This window comes from Aquarana catesbeiana, linkage group LG07 (genome assembly GCF_042186555.1).
Source record: "Aquarana catesbeiana isolate 2022-GZ linkage group LG07, ASM4218655v1, whole genome shotgun sequence".
Lineage (NCBI taxonomy): Eukaryota > Metazoa > Chordata > Amphibia > Anura > Ranidae > Aquarana > Aquarana catesbeiana.
The window spans coordinates 197,431,474-197,453,662 of NC_133330.1; the positions used below are offsets into that span (position 1 = coordinate 197,431,474).

The 22,189-nt window shown below is 42.5% G+C and overlaps 1 protein-coding gene across 11 annotated transcripts in view; it reads right to left on the reverse strand.

Moving 5' to 3' along the window:
• PTPRC (protein tyrosine phosphatase receptor type C) overlaps nucleotides 1-22,189 on the reverse strand; it is a 279,056-nt gene that overhangs the window by 56,042 nt on the left and 200,825 nt on the right. For all 11 annotated transcript variants that reach the window (XM_073592959.1, XM_073592956.1, XM_073592958.1 and 8 more), the window contains one exon: nucleotides 11,596-11,656. In XM_073592959.1, coding sequence (XP_073449060.1) covers nucleotides 11,596-11,656 — 61 coding nt within the window. The remainder of the gene's footprint in view (nucleotides 1-11,595; nucleotides 11,657-22,189) is intronic.

The window sequence follows — 22,189 nt, forward strand, 5'->3', positions numbered from 1 at the left end:
ACAGCACTTGAAAGACCCACATCAAAGAAAAAGGCGGACTTCTCCTTGTTCCTCATCTGGGATCTCCAACCCTACTATACCTCCAGTCCTCAAAAACCTGCACTGAGAGGAATGAACATATAGCATCAGGTGCCCCAAGTACTTGCAGCCAATCTGCTAGCAGTACACCACCATCTGATTTTAGCAGGCAAATTTCCCTACCCCAGTTGCTTAACCGTAAAAAGAAATTTGCTCCCAGCCATCCACATGCTTAGCGTCTAAATGCTAGCTTGGCCAAATTGCTAGCACTGCAACTGCTGCCTTTTCAGCTGGTAGACTCTGCCCCCTTTCGTGAATTTGTGGAATGTGCTGTACCTCAGTGGCAGGTTCCAAAACCCCATTTCTTTTCAGGGAAGGTTCTCTACCAGCATGTGGAAGGCAATGTTTTGGCCTCGTTGGACAGGGCGGTCAGCAGTAAGGTTCATATTACCGCTGACTCATGGTCCAGCAGGCAAGGGCAGGGATGTTACCTTTCCTTCACGGCACACTGGGTAACTCTGCTGGCAGCTGGGAAGGATGCAGGACAGGGTTCAGTGTTGTTGGAGCTTGTTCCACTACCAGGCCTCCAAAATGCTAGTGGTGATTCTGCCACAGCTCTCTCCTCCACCCCCTCCTCTTCTTCTTCCTCTATGGCCTCTTCTGCAGATTTGTCCTCTGAACCAGCGGTGCTCCGTAAGCGTTCAAGGGGCGACGCAAGCAGTCAGGCTAAAAGATGCCATTCGGTGCTTGAGTTGCCAGTGCTCGGCTGGCTGACATTCAAAGGGAATGCAACCTGCCCACCAACCGCCTTATTTGTGACATGACCACCAGGTGGAACTTAATGTTGGCAATGCTGCAGCGGCTGCACGCGCAGCAGAGGGCTCAATGAGTACCTATGTGAGTATGGAACCAGGACAGGGTCAGAGGAGCTTGGCTTCTTTTTGCCACACCAGTGGCTACTGATCAAGGATGCATGCACTGTCCTGTCACCATTTGAGGAGGCCACAAGGATGGTGAGTAGCGACAATGCATGCATTAGTGACACTGTCCCTCTAGTCTGCTTGTTGGAGCACACACTGGAATCATGTGGAATCATGGATAGGGCACTTGAGCCAGAACAGCGGGAGGAAGAGGAGGACTTCCTTACCTTTCAAGGCCCCCTTTATTCAGATAGCAGTCCTGCTGGCCCGCCAAACATACAGGAAGAAGAGTAGGAGGAGGAGAAGGAGGATTGTGTCAGCATGGATGTAGAGGATAACACTCAGCAGCAGTCTTCAAGGGATGGTTTTCAGTCCCCAGAAACCCAAGGAGCTGTACATGGCTGGGAGGAGGTAGTTACAGATCATGTGAGGACTCAGAATCAAATGCCTCTGCAAACTTACACTGCATGGCCTCCCTGATTCTGCAAAGCCTGCGAAAGGACCCTAGGATTCATGGTATCAAGGAGAGGGACCATTACTAGCTGCCAACCCTTCTTCATCCACGTTACAAGGGTAAGGTTGCAGAACTCATCCTGCCTTCGCAGGGGGAGCAACGGATGAAACATCTTCAGGAGGCCTTGAAGAAAGGTTTGTGCAATGCATTTCCAGACCCTGGGAGGTTACAATTTGCTGAGGCTTTGTTCAGTCAGAGGAAGAGCGGCGGAGTAGGTGGCCGGCTGACCAATGCCTTTAAAAAAATTCTGTCCTCAGTGCCAAGGTCTGATTGGTTCAAGCAACCATCGCCAGTGTCTGCATTACATGGTGCAGGAATATCAAGGGCAAGAGCAGACTTGGAGACCTTTCCAACAGGGCATCCACTGGGTTACTGGGTCTTGAGGATGGACCACTGGCCAGAACTTGCTCAATATGCAATTGAGCTACTGGCCTGTCCTGCATCCAGCGTGCTTTCTGATCGCACATTCAGTGCTGCTGGAGGGTTTGTAACTGATCACAAAGATTTGCCTGTCCACAGACTCCATTGATAGGCTTGGATCAGCAGCTATCAAGCACCTGATGCTGATGTAACTGATTGAATTTGCTATGGATGTGGGATCCCCTGAAGACTGCCTATGCTGTCTAAGGCCCAATTTTTCTGCCCCTGTTTAACAGGGACATGTTATTACAATTTTTGATATATTTCACAGCAGCGCCCGTTCCTGCACCCAACAAGAGTATCTGTGAGGGCTTACAGTGTTGTGGCATCACCACTTCCCCCAAGGCCCAATTTTTCTGCCCCTGTTTAACAGGGACATGTAATTACATTTTTTATATAATATTTCAACGCAGGGCCCATTCCTGCACCCAACAAGAGTAACAGTGTTCTTGTACCACCAACACCTAAGGCCCAATTTTCTGCAGGCCGTATAGTATATATACTGCTTTTCAGAGTATATAGTGCCTGGGGGCCTGGGGGACCCCCATCCCATTATTTTTTTTATTTGGGTCCGGGGTTCCCCTTAATATCCATACCAGACCTGAAGGCCTGGTTTTATATTGTTTTTTATTGTATGTACAACATTTTTGTATAGTAAAAGCACATTTATACACTGCAGAGGTCTGAGCTTCCTTGCTTATACCACAAAGTAACCTTACTAGATAAAGGCAAGCAAAACATCCCGCCATGTGAATGAGTAGGGGGTACCCTACTCATTCACCAAAAGAAGTGTCAAAAAGAAAAAAAAAACTGACAAAGCTTTTGACAATTCCTTTATTAAAAATAAAAAACAATGTCTCCCCAGTGTAGATCCATCTTCAATCACACCACCCACCACCACCGACGATCCAAAAAAAAGAAAAAGAAAAAAAAAGCTCCGCTCGCGACGAAAGCCCCATCCGTCAGCCTGCTCTGCCATATGACAGTTCTTAAATAGCTGAGCGGTGGGAAAACATGGCGAAGTCTCCTGGTGGCACTGCCCCTGTGATGCCACAGACAGATACATGCTGGGTCGGTGATGTCACAGGGGGGGCGGTGCCACTAGGTGATGCATGTCAGGTAGTGGTCAGCTGACCACTACCTGACCAAATAGCTCCCTACACTCAAAAGACATTATAAAAAAATAGTTGACCTGACCTTGACTACGTAACAGCATTAAATGTATGTTAACAAATTTAGTACACAACAAAAACAAAGTTATTAATCACTCCACTAATTAAAATGGCACTAACCTGCTGATATTTTATCAACTAACAACAGGGCCCACCTAGACAGCTTAGAAGGATAGGATGTAATGACTTCCTTCCCTGCCTGGAATCTGTGCCTCAATGTTTTTACTTCTAAAAGCTTGGTAGTTCCTATTTGTAATTGCTATGGGATGGGAAAGAAAGACATGCACATTGAGCGGACGTTGGCAAGGCTTTCAGGTTCTACAAGCAGGGTTGGCTGGGTTGGCTGCATATTCAAAAATATGTCTGCATTCTCCTAGGCAGTAATTATTTCTGATCAACAAGTCAAAACATCGCTGGTCAGATAATTCTCTGGTGCATCCTTTTTTTCACTGATGAGACCCATATTATTATATCAGGCTGAGCCATTTCACAAATGAGACACTGTCCAATAGAATAGGAGAAAGAAGAACAGGAAAAGTTTGCCATGACTGTAGGACAACTAATATTGTACCTACCCACAAGAAGGGCAGCAAGGTAGAAGCTGGCAATTACAAACTAGTGAGTTTAACATCAGTTGTAGTCAAGTTAATGGAATCACTCCTGAAAAGAACGATCAGTGATCATTTAAAAATACACAACTTGCTGGGCCCAAAGCAGCATGGCTTTACTGAGGGCAGATCATGTCAGGCTAATCTGATTTAATTTTTTTACTATATTACTAGAGGATAAATACCAGAGTGTGGTTGTAAATGGGGTTCATTTAGAACATAAACTAGTCACAAGTGGTGTACCACAAGGCTCTGTATTAGGCCCTGTTCTATTTAATCTCTATGTGAGTGATATAAATAAAGCCTTGTTGGGCAAGGTATATCTTTTTGCTGATGACACAAAGGTGTGTAATAGGGTTGATATCCCTGGAGGTGTCTGTAACATGATTTGGCATTGCTGGAAGATTGATCAACGCAGTGGAAACTGTATTTCAATGTTTCCAAATGTAAAATAATGCACTTAGGGAAAAATAATCCCTTGAGAGAGTACAATATTGAGGGTACAATGTTAGCCAGCACTACAGAAGAAAAATATCTTAGTGGTACTTGTTTCAAATGATTGCAAAATAAGCAGTGTGACCAGGCAGTGGGAAAAGCGAATAGAATTATAGGATACATCAATAGAGGGATCACCAGCAGGAGGAAGAAGGTTCTGAGTCCCCTATATAGGCATACCCCACTTTTAAGTACACAATGGGGTTTATTTACTAAAGCTGGAAAGTGCAAAATCAGGCTCACTTCTGCATAGAAACCAATGAGCTTCCAGGTTTTATTACCAAAGCTTAATTCAACGAGCTGAGGTTAGAAGCTCATTGTTTTCTATGCAGAAGTGAGTCTGATTTTGCACTTTCCAGCTTTAGTAAATAAACCCCATTGCGTACTTAAAAGTGGGGTATGCCTGTATAGATCTTTAATGAGACCTCATTTAGAATACTGTGTCAAGTTCTGGAGACATCACTTACAAAAAGATATTGATAAAATAGAATGAGTCCAGAGTTGGGTAACAAAAATGGTGGAAGGTTTGGGGCATAAAACAATTTAAGAAAGACTTCAGGAACTTAATATGTACAGTCTGGACAAAAGAAGGGAAAGGGGAGATATGATTGAAACCTTTAAATACATCAAGGGGGTGAATAAGGTTCAGTAAGGCAGTTTTTCAATATGAAACCAAAATCGAGAACACAGGGACATGACCTCAAGCTAACTGGAGGAAAGTTCAAAACTAATTTTAGAAAGTATTATTAACCACTTGCCGCCTGCCATATAGCAGAATGACGGCTGCAAAGTGGTTTCAATATACTGACTGGGGGTCATATGACATCCTCAGGATATTAAGCAGCTGCGCGTCCCCGGGGGCGCGCATCACAGCGATCGCTGTTGCGGTGTGTCAGTCTGACACACCGCAATCCGATCTAGGTAAAGAGTCTCTGACTGAGACTCTTTACCATGTGATCAGCCATGTCCAATCAGGGCTGATCATGATGAAATAGGAAGAGCCGGTGATCGGTTTTTCCTCACTCGCATCTGACAGACGTGAGTAGAGGAGAGCCGATCGGCTGCTCTCCTGACAGGGGGGTCTGTGCTGATTGTTTATCAGCACAGCCCCCCTCGGATCCCACCCAGGACCACCATCATGCCGCCCAGGACCACCAGGATGGCCATCCACACTGGACCACCAGGTATGCCCCCCCTAGACCCCCAGGGAAATACTAATTTGTGCCCAGGCAGCTCCCAATCGATGCCCAGGCAGCTGCCAATCAGTGCCCACTCACAATGCCTACCACTGCCAGTGCCACCAGGGATGCCTATCAGTGCCTCATATCAGTGCCGCGTATCAGTGCCACGTATCAATGTCCATCAGTGCCACCTATCAGTGCCCATCAGTGTTGCCTATCAGTGCCCATCAGTGCCCAGCAGTGCCGCCTATCAGTGCCACCCATAAGAACCCATCTTTGCAGCCTTTCAGTGCCCATCAGTGTCGCCTATCAGTGCCCATCAGTGCCCACCAGTGCCACCCAGTGCCACCCATGAGTGCCCATCAGTGCTGCCTATCAGTGCCACCCATCAGTGCCGCCTACCAGTGCCAATCAGTTCCGCGTATCAGTGCCCATTGTTAGTGCTCATCAGTGCCCGCTCATTGGTGCCACCTCATCGGTGCCTCCTTATCAGTGCCTGTCAGTGCTGCTTTATCAGTGCCCATCAGTGAAAGAGAAAACTTACTTATTTACAAAATTTTATAACAGAAACAAAAGCAAAACTTTATTTTTTTCAAAATTTTCGGTCTTTTTTTTATTTGTTTAGCAAAAAATAAAAACCGCAGAGGTGATTAAATACCACCAAAAGAAAGCTCTATTTGCGGGAACAAAATGATAAAAATGTAGTTTGGGTACAGTGATGGATGACCACGCAATTGTCATTTAAACTGCGACAGCACTGAAAGCTGAAAATTGGTCTTGGCAGGAAGGTGTATAAGTGCCCTGTATTAAAGTGGTTAATGCTTGGAATAAACTTCCAGCAGAGGTAGTGAGCCAATCAACAGTAAATGGTTTCAAACATACTTGGGACAAACATAGATCAGTGACAAATCCCTGCTCCGACATATGTTTCACCGTGATTGGCGTCTTCAGAAACTCACCTCTGGTGAGTTTACATCTACCACTTAAGCACTAGTAGTGAAGATAAAAGGATATCCCCATATTGAAGCACTTTATTGGTGTTGAGCTACAGTCACATGGAACTTTGAATATAAATATATATATATATATAGATATAGATATACATATATATATATAGTGACATGGGGGATCGTTCAGCTCAGTGATAGATGCATTTTTGTGTAGTGAGTCCACATCAGACAGGCGTTAATAGCAAAGGGCCTGGTAGCCCACGTTTATTAAATGGAAAAAACAAAAGTCCACTCAGGAATCCCACGCAGGGTTTTAAACGTCACTCAGACATAAATGAAAATGCTAGCCCACCTGTCTACTTTTCAGCAGCACTGCTGCTGTAGATACTGGTCCCTCAAACCACCAGCTCTTCCATGCCCATGGTCTTGGGTGCACACAGCTTTGGGCTCCTTAAACCCACACCGCTTCAAGCCCCTCAATGCACACAGCTTTTGGCTCCTTGGGCGCACACAGCTTCAGGCCCTTAAATGAGCTGCTTGGACGCACACAGCGTCTATCCTCACACAGGGATTCTCTCAATAGCAGCCACTGCTCCAGCTCCACCTTCCTTCCACCTTCTGCTCTCACCAGCCCCTCATTATATGGGTTGTGTGCAGCTGGGCACACACCCTGCTGGCTGTCCACAAGACCCGGACACAGGGTTGGAGATCCCGTCCCAGCCAAAACTCTTAGGGATCTCTAAACTACAGAGTCCCATCTGGAAATAGCAAAACCTAGAGAAAACTGCCAGAACAGTTTTCTCCATTTCAAATCTACCCTCTGTAGTTTTGCAATCCGCAGATACGCAAACTCTGTGTCCCTTTTACATCCAATTTCATAGGGACAGAGCCTCGCTCTGCCACAATATATTATATATATATATACACACATATATTTGATACTAAATTGATAGCAAATACATGTATGTATATATTATATATATATATACATACATGTATTTGCTATCAATTTAGTATCAAATATATGTATATACACAGTATCTCACAAAAGTGAGTACACCCCTTACATTTTTGAAAATATTTTATTATATCTTTTCATGTGACAACACTGAAGAAATGACACTTTGCTACAATGTAAAGTAGTGAGTGTACAGCTTATATAACAAAGTAAATTTGCTGTCCCCTCAAAATAACTCAACACACAGCCATTAATGTCTAGACCACTGGGGAGGGGAAAATGGCTAATTGGGCCCAGTTTGGACATTTTCATTTAGGGGTGTACTCACTTTTGTTGCCAGCGGTTTAGACAATAATGGCTGAGTGTTGAGTTATTTTGAGGAGACAGCAAATTTACACTGTTATACAAGCTGTACACTCACTAATTTACATTGCAGCAAAGTGTAATTTCTTCAGTGTTGTCACATGAAAAGATATAATAAAATATTTACAAAAATGTGAGGGGTGTACTCACTTTTGTGAGATACTGTATATGCATGTATTTGTATGATTGTTTGTTGATGGACTGCAATCCTAATCATTCATATTCATATGTTGGTTAGATATTGTGGTGATTTAACATGTAATATGTGAGCGCCATACTCATATGTTTGCAATTTATGATTTGAGGTGTAATATTCACTTTTTAAAGGGGCAGCCACAGTTTTCACTATATTTACATTAGGGCACCGTACACTGTTGTGTAATAACCTTGTCTAAGATGCTAGAGATTAGACTCTGCGGTTGCACCTCAATCTGGATTATTGCATTGCAGGTCCCTGGCAACAAAGCAAGCACACATAGTCTGGTGGGCTGGATTTTGAAACGAGAGTCAAAATCCCAAGTCTTATCCTCTCCTTAAAACTGTTTCAATTTTTTATGGCAGTCCCAAGGAACATATGTAATAGGGGTACCTTAAGTTCAAATAATTAAGTTTGTTAATACTCTGTTAGCCATCTCCTGACCAACTAGTCACATGCTCACTCTCCATTGAAGATAGTAAAAGCATGATATTTAGCCATCACTCAATTTCTTCATAGCCAGAATGGCGATGTCTGGTCATTATAATATAAGGTGAGGGTAGAAATCGTGCAAACTAACCTAGGCTGGCAGAAAAGGCCTCCCAACATGCCGAAAATTAGCTCTAGCCAAAAGGTAGGTCCTGAGGCAATGTAATTTTCATTCACGGTAAAAATCAGAAAACACACTGCACAATGATGCAGGGGCATCCTTAGTCCCTGCAAGGCAACAGGATCCTTAAATGAATAAAGGAACATTGTGTATGTGGGCTGACATAGTAGGTAACACAGAGTAGCAAGACACTAAGCTGCATTAAACTACAATAAAAATTGCACTAGGAAACTATAAATGTCCTAGAGACTGTAGCAGTTCATACAACCCCTGGCTGCCTAGATAAATGCACAGTAATTGAGTTCGAAACAATATGGTTACATCTATGAAAGTAATACATTTGGCATGTCTAGCAAAAGTCCTGCTTATTATGTTTAAAGGAAACAGAAGCTGTGGGAGAGCTGCAAGTGACTAGCCAATTAGATCAGTGTCCCATTGTGTGATCTTCACATACTAAAGCTGATAAAACAAAAACTTTAAAAAGTGTGGCTCTTACACCTCACAATCCATAATTTAAGGTGCAATACCACAACCAATGTGGCAACAACATTAAGCAATTCAAAATAAATGTAAAGTAGTAAGTAATAAAATAGCAGAAAAAAAAGATAAATAAAAAATGTTTTTGAAAAGTCCTTCAATGTGCACAGCCCAGCACAAAAGAAGTGATACAATGTAAAGCCAGCTCTTCAATAACAGCATACAATTGTTATATCTTCACCAATTGTGCCCAGAGAATAGCTAAATTGCACACTCACCAAAATTCCATGACCCCCTCCCCTTTTACAGGAGGTCAAACAGCACTTAGGTTATCCAATGCCTGGTTAATTTCTTCAAAAGCCCCTTTATTTCAACAATCTAAGATGTTCAGTTCCTCATATAAAACAAAGGATACACAAGGGGGTACTTATAGTATAGTATTTAATTATATTTAAACTGGTATAAAAAGTAGAGATTGTCAACTCACATGTTACAGTGCCCAATGCCAGCACCAGTATATACCGCTTTGTATCGTAGTGATCCACACACTGCCTCTCGGGTTCGGCATGTGTTCCAAGCCTCACTTTCGTACTGGATGTGACACCATGTGTTTACCAGAAGTGGCTGGTCCAATACCGTGACATACATTTTACCAACCAATCTTCAGGAAGTGATCGGTCCACCGTTTCAGATTAATATTTAAATGCCCTGGCTGCTTCCCATTGGATAATTAGTTCATATATGTAAATTTACATATGTCCCAGGTCAAATAGTGGTTTTACCGAGGGCACGAGATAATCTCGACTTACCTCCTCAATGTGTTACTTACCTCCTAATGTGCCATGTAAGTTACAATATGTGGGGAGGACCACGTGAAAACTTTCCAAAAGAATTCATGAGCACATTATGAATATTAAGAATAGCTACAGAAAACAGTGTATCTAATCACTTCCATCTAAAACATAATAGTGACCACACCCTGTGAAGATTCTGGGGGATAGATGGGGTCACAAAACACTGGAGGGGTACAGATGTGCAGAAATCGGTTTCCCAAATGGAAACCAAATGGATTTATGAACTTCAAAACCTCTATCCCTAGGAAATGAATATAGACATAGATCTAAACTGCTTTATAACTAGATTCTAATGGTGATATGTCCTCAAAAAAATATATATTTCCCCACTCTTAATTAATATTTATTATAGGAGCATTATATATTTAGAGATTGTAAAATCATTATATATTTTTATATTTTGTCATATTTAAAAAAAAATATTTTAAGTATTTTAAATTACCCCCCCCCCCTTAATAAAATATCCCACATATAAAAACTGTACTCCCACTAATAAAACATCTCATATATACAAGTTCAGGAAATTACCACTATATGGGGCTAATAGTGAGGAGGGATGCTAAAATAGTGTATATTATTGTTTTTTAATATATTGTTTTTTATTGCTTTTTATAGTATTTCATTTGATTTTAACACTCCATATCTGTAAGTGTTTTAGTTAAAATGTTGTTGCCACATTGAAAATGCCAGCAGTGAATACAGCTTACATTCTAAGTTGAGAGTATCTCATATCCTCAGTAAAACCATTATTTGACCTGGGACATATGTAAATTTACATATATGAACTAACTCATTATCCAATGGGAAGCACCCGGGGCATTTAAATATTAACCGGAAATGGTGGACTGATGACTTCCTGAAGACGCTATTGGTTGGTGAAATGTAGATCGAGGTATTGGACCCACCACTTCCGGTAAGTACATGACGTCACATCCAGTACGAAAGTGAAGCTTGGAACGCATGCCGAACCCCAGAGGTGCTGTGTGGATTGGTATAATACAAAGCAGTATACACTGGTGCCGACATTGGGCTGTAACATGTGAGTTGGCAAGCCCTACTTTTTATACCAGCTTTAATTTTATTAAATACTACACTATGAGTACCCCCTTTGGTATCCTTTCTTTTATGTGAGGAACAAAACATCTTAGATATTTGAGATAAAGGGGCTATTGAAGAAATTAACCAGGCATTGGATAACCTAAGTGCCGTTTGACCTTCTGTAAGTAGGGGAGGGGCATGGAATTTTGATAGGTGTGCCTTTCAGCTATTCTGTGGGAACAAGTGGTGAAGATATAACAATTGTATGCTGTTATTGAAGAGCTGGCTTTATATTTTATCACATCTTTGATGCTGGGCTGTGCAAATTGAAGGACTTTTAAAAAAAAAATAAATTGTATATATCCTTTTACTGCTATTTTATTACTTACTACTTTACATTTATTTTGAATTGCTTAATGTTGTTGCCATGTTTTGTTTGTGATATTGCACTTTAAATTATGGATTGTGATGTGTAAGCGCCACACTTTTTAGAGTTTTTGTCATCCTAAACCTGAAACAAATGAAAGAAAATATAGACCTTTCTCAGCCTATAATAAAATGCACATTTGTAAAGCAGTGAATGTATTATTCACTAAACATTTACTGGTGGTGAATGGTTTACTGTATACTAAACATGTTTGCCAGGAATATTCACCTACAAAGAATGGGAAATGTTACAGTCCTTGCATGACAAAATATCCCTCTAAATAAATGTTATTATAAAAAATGTAATTAAGTTGTAATAGACATGCAAATTCATACTAACCACATTAAGATCATTAGTAAGTTTTAAATAAATTATTTGTCATAAATGTACTTACAGCGTGTTGTAAATGTTTTACTCGTTTCTTTTCCATCATTAACCAAATTGTAGTAGTAAATCTAACAGGAGCAAATATGAAAAATAAATTAAAATAAGTAAAATGTTCAAATGTTAGGGACAGTAAAGAAACCACAAGTATAAGAGAAGACAAAAAGAAGACAAATGATAAAGTGACTTCATGTAGGTCTCACTTGTTATAAATAAAAGTGAGAATTACCCTATGCTCTCACATGGTAGGAGTTTTCATTTTTTCCCCATATAAACTAAAAAAACTGCATGTTGTCCCAGCTTGGCTCATAACCTATTTGTTGAAGTTTATGTGAACCCAACGTGTTTCTGTATATTTGGCATCATGTCTCACTGTGTACAGTTTTCTTAAAGCTGAAGCATGGCCAAAAATGTTTTTTGGCCATTTGCACAGACAAAAATAAGTTGGCACTAAAAATGTGTACCCACTTCTACAGTAGCTGCTACAGTATTTGTTACATACTTTTACTTAGGCAACAGTCTCCTGTTTGCATTGAATATCCAGCACTGAGTAGGGTTGCCACCTGTCCGGTTTTGACCCGGACAGTACGGGTTTAGAATGCTGTGCCCGGGTTTCCCTCTGCCTGAGACCCGGACACCAGTGCCGCTGACAGGAGGTACCACAGGGCCTCCTGTAGGGGCCCCAGCACACAGGGGGACCCGGACAGCAGGGGGATCGGAGCGGCAGGTGGGGGGGGGCAGAGGAGTCAAAACATAAGGGAGAGAGAGAGGCGACAGGCAGCTGCTGGTGCAGTAGTTTTTTATAAATTAAATGTTTAAAAACAATCTACTCACTCTCCATGTCAAAGCTGTAGGCATGTCAGTCTGTTAAGTCCGCTGCCCCATTCTCCCGATCCACGCTGCTGTTTCACTGAATTGCTGATCAGGAGAATGGGACAGCGTACTTCACAGACTGACATGCCTACAGCTTCGACATGGAGAGTGAGTGGATTGTTTTCAAATATTTAATTTATTAAAACTACTGCACCAGCAGCTACCTGGGGCCTCTCTCTCTTCCTTATGTTTTGACCCCTCTGTAATTCCCCCTGCTCACCGCTCCGATCCCCCTGCTGTCCAGGTCCCCCTGTGTGCTGGGTGCTGGGGCCCCTACAGGAGGCCCTGTGGTACCCCCTGTCGGCTGCCATTGGGGTATTGGGGGAGGAGGATTTGTGCTGGTAGGGGAGGAATATTTATAATAGGAGGGGATAATGGCATCCCAAATCGCGAAGCAAAACTTCTTTTGGGTGACAGGAACCCCACGATTCTGTTTGCGCGATTTCGCCGCAATTTGTCGGGTGAAATTCGTGGCAAAATTGTGCCGCGGTCGGGGTACCGTGCGCTGCTAAAGTGTTCGGGTTTGGCTTGAAGAAAAGGTGGCAACTCTAGCACTGAGGCATGTAGGTCCGGCTGCAGTACACTTAATACACTGATTCACTGCTGTGTGATTGGAGGAGCAGAGGTTGTGGTGTTCTACCACACCTTCTCCGATTACAGAATGCCTTCCATTCATTAAAAAGAATGCAGTGTTTTTTATGAAGAGAGGAGGTGCCACCTGAGTCACCAACACTGATCAGTGCACAAGCATACCCACCCCTTTGTTTACATGCAGCTGTGGTGTGGGAAATCTCCCTCCAGCAACTTATTTTCCTGCCACTGACAGCTTCCTTCTGGGTTTGGTAGAATATGGGTTTGGACTGAATCCAAGTCAAGCCCAAGCTCATTCTTAATGGCAATGTGGAGATAAGGTACAGACTGGAGGGACAAGACTGAAAGACATTACATTAGATGGACAGTCCAGCACATCTAGTTAACAACTGATAATGAAATCTGCCATCACAATACAGAGAGGCATAATCATGCAAACAAAACATATCTGCCCCTCACAAACATTACATAACAAGGGATAACTGAGTAGGATTTTTCAGTACTGTCATTTTCAGAAAAAAAAAAACATTTAAAAAGATAAGCATATATTTTTACTAATTTTTGTAAAGTTATACTATATGAATAAGGACATGTAACAAATGGGTCATAGGTGCTATAGCAACATGGCTGCAAAGGTGGAAATGCACTTTAAGTAACTGTTTTTTGTGCGTTTGTTGCAAAGTTTTTTTTCTGCTACAGGGGAACAATGTTAAGCCACTCTCTAAAAATTAGCAGCTGTATTGTCAGCCTGTCATGTGAGCCCCTTCAGTTGGCCATTGTGCTGCTTATCTCATAGACCTGATAGGCAGCCCAATGGAAGATGCATACATAGTAGGCTGCAAATGCATCTGCTAATTGTGAACCAGTGACTTGGTGTTGTCAGTCCCTCCACAGGAAGTGCTGTTATTTGCAGAATCTCCAGGTAAGAAATTTTGTACAAAAAATATTTTGCATATGCAGCGCAACCCTCATAGGAGCCGCCTAAGTATATTTGGTTCTGTACTCTGCCTCTCAACCCCAATAACAGTCTCAGCCCCCTCTGGCACACCTGGCAATAATGTTAGTGTAAGGACCAATGAGAAACACACACGTTATGATAAAACACGGAATTGTCTTTACTGCAATATTTCTGTACAAAAGGGTAACAAACAATAACAGTATATATATATATATATATATATATATATATATATATATATATATATATATATATATATATATATATATAAGTAATGTAACTGGAGAGCAATAACTGAGATCAATAGCAATATAGCTGTATTCAGGTTGTTATCTGGGGATTCCAAACCTGAGAATAACCCCAAGAGCAGAGGCACACTTAAATGGCAAATAAATCACAATATGACACTTTATATCAGATTGGCTGTCACTACTTAACCAGTTCCCGACCGGCACGCGACGATGTACGTTGGCAGAATGGCACGGCTGGGCAAATGGACGTACCTGTACATCCATTTGAATTCCCTGCTGTGCCATTGCGTGCGCGCCGGCCGGGAGCTCCGTGAGTCGGGTCGCGGGTCCCGCGGACTCGATCGCTGCAGGGATACCCGCGATCGCTTTACGGAGAGGACGAACGGGGAGATGCTGATGTAAACAGCATCTCCCCGTTCTGCCTAATGACAAGTGTCACTGATCACTGCTCCATGTCACAATAAAAATCGCTGATCGCCGCCATTACTAGTAAAAAAAAAAAAATATTAATAAAAATGCCATAAAACTATCCCCTATTTAGTAAACGCTATAACTTTTGCGCAAACCAATCAATAAACGTTTATTGCGATTTTTTACATATCGGCCTAAACTGAGGAAAAATAATGTTTTTTTACATATTTTTGGGGGGATATTTATTATAGCAAAATGTAAAAAATAATGCGTTTTTTTTCAAAATTGTCGCTCTTATTTTGTTTATAGTGCAAAAAATAAAAATCGCAGAGGTGATTAAATACCACCAAAAGAAAGCTCTATTTGTGGGAAAAAAAGGACGTAAATTTTGTTTGGGAGCCACGTCGCACGACCGCGCTAATGGTCAGTTAAAGCGATGCAATGCCGAATCGCAAAAAGTGCTCTGGTCAGGAAGGGGGTAAATTCTTCCGGGCTGAAGCGGTTAAATTTGGCTCTATGAGTCCAGGCAGGAGGAGAGCAGAAGAATGACCTTCTCTTATGTCAGCCTTCTCTCTTCAGTCCCCAGACACCACAGGCCCAATTACCAACACTGTACCCAAATCAACATTCAATAAATCAGTTCACAAGATATCCTGCACACCCACTACATATACAGAGCCCTGGACATGTGTGTGCATGCCCGTATGGCACCAATAACTTCAGTCCTTTTAAAGAAGAATGAGGCCTTAGGTCTTCAGCTAGCCACTTTCGTTGGTGCACTTAAACTCCTGAATAGCAGGGCCAAACAGTACAACTGGCCCAGATTATCAAGTAAAGAATGCAGGATCTTCCCCAGCAAGGTGAAAGGACAATGGTGTCTGTATAAAGTGTCTCTGTATCTAAATGGTCTTGTGTCCTGTGGCACTACAAGTGTCAGCAAGGTTACTAAGAGCAATGATGTCAGTATACAGTGTTCAAAAAGCCGGATGGGCAATGTGAAACAACTCTGTGTGCAGTGTCCTTGTTCTCTGCAGATGGGCAATTGCCCTCTCACCAAATCCTGCGGCCAAGCCCAAACGAACGTTCTGGAAATAGGCAGTCTTTTCTGGCGACCTGACTGGTCACCTCACACTGAAACGCTTCACACTGTCAATGCAGGTGCATCTGGAAATGCAGCTGGATGTCCCCGACCGGCTGTGGAGCTTGCAAATGAGCTGTGGACTGACCTGTGAGGCAACACCTCTCCCCTGAGTCCAGTCTCTTCTGCCTCATGGTAACTGAACTCCCCACAGGAAACAAGATGGAGTCTCTAGTTTCTCTTCTCCCAGAGCATGCTGTAGTTTCTGCCCCCATAAAAGACTATGGGGCTTTTTGGTAAGGGGACTACATGTCCCAGAATCCATTGCAGCTGCTCCTACAGCTGGTTACAGTCCCTCTGATTGGCTCCTCTACTCCTGCTAATAGGGACACAGGGGAGGGAGCAGAGAGTGGGCGGATGCGTGTGCGAGTGCCGCTCGCATTAGCAAGGTCAGTGTCCGAAGAGAAAAGGGAGGGGGGAGAGATCCCCTACAGGGACCTGTCAGGCGCGCTCTCCCTGTATACAGTAAGGTATAATATATTGGAAAATAGATTTAGGATTTACATACACTTAAAGTAGAATTCCAGCCCAAGCCTAACTAATCTTAACCACGTGCTTACTGGGCACTTATACCCCCTTCCTGCCCAGGCCAATTTTTAGTTTTCAGCGCTGTCGCACTTTAAATGACAATGAACCATTTTCATAGTTTGTTATAAAACTTTGCAAACAGGTAATTTTTCTCCTTCATTGATGTGCGCTGATGAGTCTGCACTGAAGGGCACTGATAGGCTGCACTGATGGGCACTGATGAGGCAACACTGGTGGGCACTGATGAGGCTGCACTGATAGGTGGCACTGATAGGTGGCACTGATGGGAAATGATAGGTGGCACTAATGGGCACTGGTAGGTGGCACTGATAGGCAGCACTGATAGGTGGAACTGATGATGAGGCACTGGAGGTAACTGATTGGCAGCACTGATGGGAACTGATAGGTGGCACTGGTGGGCAGTGATAGGTGGCACTGGTGGGCACTGCTTAGCAGCAGTGGCTGTCGGTGTGTGGGACCAATGTCCCTTTTACATGAACCGGTAATCGGCTTGTTTTTTCTCCTCACACTGACAGCTGATCACGTGGTAAAGGGCAGGGATAAAGGACTCATGATCACAGGGAGCGCGCAGGTGGCGCAAGCATGGGAGGACGTACATGGATGCCATGGCAATTTAGGCCTGGGCTATAGCCATCTGTCGGCTATAGCACGGGATTCAAGTGGTTGTTGTCCTCTCCTTCCTCCTAAAACCTATGCTGACTCGTTTATGTAAAAAAGATATTTACACTTATCTATGTTCAGCTCACTCTGGATCGGTCACGTGATCTGGCTCTCATGTGTCAGCCAGCAGTGGCTGCAGGGTAGAGGAGTAGTGCCGAGAATGGCTGGGAGGCTGTGAGTGACAGTTTGAGCGCTCTCTCCTCTCCCCTGAAACCACCGCTGGCTGACACGGGGAGCCAGATCATGTGACAAGACTGAAGTGGACTGAGAATAGGTAAGTGTATACAACTTACTATACAACTGAGACATTATGGCGGACACATCGGACACTTTTGACATATTTTTGGGACGACTGACAATTATACAGCGATCAGTGCTATAAAAATGCACTGATTACTGTATAAATGTCACCGGTAGGCAATGGGTTAACACTAGGGGGCGATCAAGTGGTTAACATTGTTCCCTGACTGTGTGTTCTAACTGTAGGGGGAGGGGACTGACTATAGGAGATGATAGATCATGGTTCCTAGCTATTAGGAACTCACGATCTGCATCTCCTCTCAGAACAGAACAGGAATTTGTGTGTTTACACACACACGTCCCTGTTCTGCCTCTCATGCCCGTGATCGCTCATGGCCAGCGGTCATCGCGACCGCCAGTCACGAGCATCGGCACCCCCGCAGGGCAGCGTGCACGCACCTGCTATCCCACTTAAAGGAGCCAACGTACAGCTACGACGGCTCGTGGGATTGTGCCGACCTGCTGCAGTATAATGACGCCGGCTGGTCGGCAAGTGGTTAAACAGATTAGTCAGTATAGGTGTAGAGGGGAGGGGACATTTTTAAGACTAGTTAGGTTTAGACTGGAATTCTACTTTAAAGTATCTATTTATCAACATTTTAACCCATTATCCATACAAGATTCACCAGAGATTCACACCTTTTTTGTATAAGAGTCCATGTTTGAATCTTGTGTGTAAACATTGAAAAATAGACTCCTAAGAAATTTTGCATAAGCTATATTTAAAGCTTGCCACCAACCCAGAGTTTAGCTTACAGTCATTAGCTTTAAAAAATGTTAAGCCTAGCTTTCATGTGGACCTGTACTGTATTTTACCAAGCATTACTTTTAGTAATACAATCTGGTATACAATCTCTCCTAGTGAGCAAACATGACAGTAGTTACAATGCAACGTGTATATATTACGATCAATTTTAGCAGAAATATCAACAGTAATAATTTCCTATTTTTCTCTTTCTGTAAAAAGCCTTTATATTATTTATTACAAGTATTTATACAGTGTTGACTGTGTTATGCAGAACTTTACATATTGTACATTTACATCAGTCCCTGCTCTCAACTAGCTTACAATCTAACATGGATACACAAACATACCAGGGCAAACTCACTGACCAGCATGTCTTTGGAATGTGGGAAAAAACCCATGCAAGCACAGGGAGAACATGCAAACTTCATGCAGTTCAAACCATGGAACCCTAGTGATGTAAGGCAGGATTGCTAACCAGTAAACCATTGTGTTGCACTTCAGTTATTAGTTACTAGTCACTTTACATGTGACAATTTAGAGTTACATTAATAGTCCATGGTGCGTATGAAAATTATTTGTTCAGGGTTTAGTTTTCATAAGTACCTGAGTATCGAAGCCAAAGTTCTAATATTATATTCATTATAAGATACCAGGACAATTCCACAGCTACTGATGGCTAAATAAACTCTGTCATTTCATCTTCTTATTGATCATACTACTGACACCATTTAAAAGGATAGTTCACCTTTATAAAAAAAAACCTGCCTATGCAGGTAAGGAATGTTTGTAAATTAAAAAAAACTTTGCAGCTCTGACTAAAGATGACCAATGCCCTTGCTATAGGTGTAGTCCATTTACATACCTTATGAAGCCTGACTGGAATACTCCCAGGACGTTGCTAAGTGAGGCCTAGCCATCACTGCCCACTTCCACCATCACGGGAGTGAGCTCTCTGATTTAAACTCCCCTTACATACTCTCTCTCCCCTGATGCAGTAGCTCTGAGCTCAGCATTTGAGAGCTCACTCCTGTGATGGTGGAGGTGAGCAGTAATGACTAGGCCTCACTTAGCAATATCCTAGGAGTACTTAGCAACATCCTGGGTATATTCCTGTCAGGCTTCATGAAGTATGTAAATGGCCTAAACCTATAGTAAGGACTTTATTCAACTTTAGTCAGAGCTGTACAGTTTGTTTTTATCTACAGATGCCCCTTATCTGCATAGGCAGTTTTGTGATAAAGGTGAACTATACCTTTAAGGAAAGAAGTAATCAGTTCTTAGGTGTCATAGCTGCATTAGTTTTAATTATCCAGGCTAAAAACATTCCCAACAAGTACAGTAAAAATACTTGTTGAACTTGTCAGAAATGCAGTGTCCTGTTCACTGTAAATGTACTGTACATGGACCCTTTTGGCCCTTTTAGGGACTATACCTATTATTTTATTACTATTTCATACTTTGGTTTTGTGTTTTGACTTCTCAAAAGCTAACATGTCAATATTGATGCAGAATTTTTCTAGATCTGTTCTGTGTTAAACAAAATAAGGTAAATTCAGTTCTGCTGAAAAAGCTGATATCTCTAAAAGAAGATTTAATGTCAGAACTAAAGATAATTGAGATATTATGATATTGTAGATGAGTGGTATTTTACCACAAAATGTAGATTAGTGTGGTCTCTAAGAAGAATACTGACAGCAAAAATGCATAATAATAATATAATACAAGGGATAGTATTAATTATGTGTTATTAGGGTTAATCCACCAACATCTGAGCTCCCTCACCATCACCTCCATATGCTTGCAGATCTCTTTGAAGTTTTTCAGCCATGTTGATTGCTTAACCAGGCCATAACGCCTGTGCATGCACACCCAGAAGATGTCAGGATGATATTCTGAGCACCAGTGTAAAAAGTTTGCAAGGAGGAAGGGAAGAATCCTTTATTGTAGGAAAGTAAGTCTCTTTTGCAGTAAAAAAACAAAAAAAAATTGCTACTAGCAAATTTTCTTCAAAATTGTATATTTATTAGGATTTTCAAGACAAATGAACAGAGGTTATAGCGTGTAGTTATGACATTCTTCAAAACAAAACACACCTCAAAGAAGGATGAACACTTTTGGGAAATCAGCTGTTTTACTTTCAAAGACAGGCCAACACATATAATGGAGGAAGGGCAAAATAATCAAAGTAATAAAAGAAATACAATAATGAGACATTCTGCTCAATACCAAAAAGGATGGATAAGCATTGATAAAGTGGCATATTCGGGCGTAGCAAGCGGAATACCATACTCAGATTGATCCCAAGTTTCCCAGATTTTGTTAAAATTGTGGTAGTGTTTGATTGACATCTGCAGTGAGATATTCCATTCTGCCGATCTCAGAGATAGTTTGGAGAAACAGGGAGTAGGGAGGAGGTTTCTCCGATAATTAGCACAATGGGATAACACTACGAGCAGCCAATACGATATAGGAGATAAACTGTTTTACTGACTTTTTTTTAACGCAGGAAAGGGAAGACCCAGCAGATAGCATAATGGGTCTAATGGTAATGATACATTAAGCAAGCTTTGGAGGGTAGACATCACCCAAAAAGGTTGTATTAGGGAGCATGGCCAAAAAAATGGAAAAGAGACTCAATGTCAGTGCCACAATGCCAACATAGTGGCAAATCATAGCGATGGAGCACTTCAGTGGTTTTACAAACATTAATATCTTGACAGTAGTCTCTCTCTGCACCACACATCTGGATGATTTAGATATAGATGTCCAAATCTTATCCCAACAGGGTAAAGGTATGGGTCTTTGTAAGAGTTGTGACCACTTGCGCATATAAGAATGAAGGTCTGTATCGAGTAAGGTGGCTTCATGTAAGATTTTGTAAATAGATGAGATTAAGTGGAGTTGATAAGGTCCCTGGGCACAAGTATATTCAGATATAGGGGGTTTATCTAGTGTACATGATGGAGCTAAAGAGGAGAAAAGATGTTGAATTTGGAGATATGAGTAATGCATTTGCAAAATGACGAAGCTGAAATAACGTGGCCTGGGCCAAGCTCGTCATAGGCCCATAGGGGACGCTATTTGGGATAAGACGGTTGAAGAGAATGTAGCACCCTGGTGTTTAGGCAGGGTTGCTAACCAATTTAGTTTGCCAGGTAGTAATTGTCCTGGCTAATTGTTAGGAGATCCACTGATTTCCCCCTAATTCTGGAATTGCTGCACTTCTCTCTTCTGTCACTAGGTGGCATTGTAGCTGGTGACATTAGATAAGACAAGGGCATAGCAAGGACGGATTATGAATGGATGGGGTGTCTCAGCCAATAGGCAAGGGTTCCTTTAAGTCCCTTGGCCTGCTCGTATAGCCTATTTATTTGGGTGGAGTCAGGTGATTGGGGTTCTGTGCCACCTGGATGGCTGTCTGGGTGGACGTGTGTTATGTCACCCCGGACTGCTAGGCCGGAAGCCTGAGGCTTATCTTGGGGACACCTGGCTGCTAGGCTGCCTGAGGCCTATCCAGAAGCAGGAAAAGCAGCGTAGGTTTGGGACAGCATGATTGGAGTCCAACCGAGTTATAAAGGTTCAGGCGGATAGGGAACCAGATGTGGTCAGAGGTAGAGCGGAAGGGACCAACGACCTTGTTACCGGAGACTACTGTGAGTAAGCTGAAGCAAGTACCTGAGCAGTCTTCTCACCAATCGGGGATGGTGAAGAAGTGGGAAAGCATCAGCAAGTGCCAAGCCAGGGACCCAGCAGGATAGCGGGGGTGACGCTTGAGGAGTGTGCAGCTGGACAGCTGTGGAAGAGCTCAGGGGATCCAGTGATGACTGGGATCTGGAAGTTTAGTGAGAGACTGGAAGCTCAGTGAGTTAAGATCTACAGTGGGATACTGTGAGATAAGTAAAGGTCTGTTCTGTGTTACCAAGAGTTAAGAACAACTACCATTAGTGACTTAGGGATGGGCCAAACACCCCCCGGGTTTGGTTCGCATCCAGAACATGCGAACAGACCAAAAGTTTGCGCGAACATTCAAACACCGTTAAAGTCTATGGGACTCGAATGTGAGAAATCAAAAGTGCGAATTTTAAAGGCTAATTTGCACGTTATTGTCCTAAAAAGGGTTTGGGG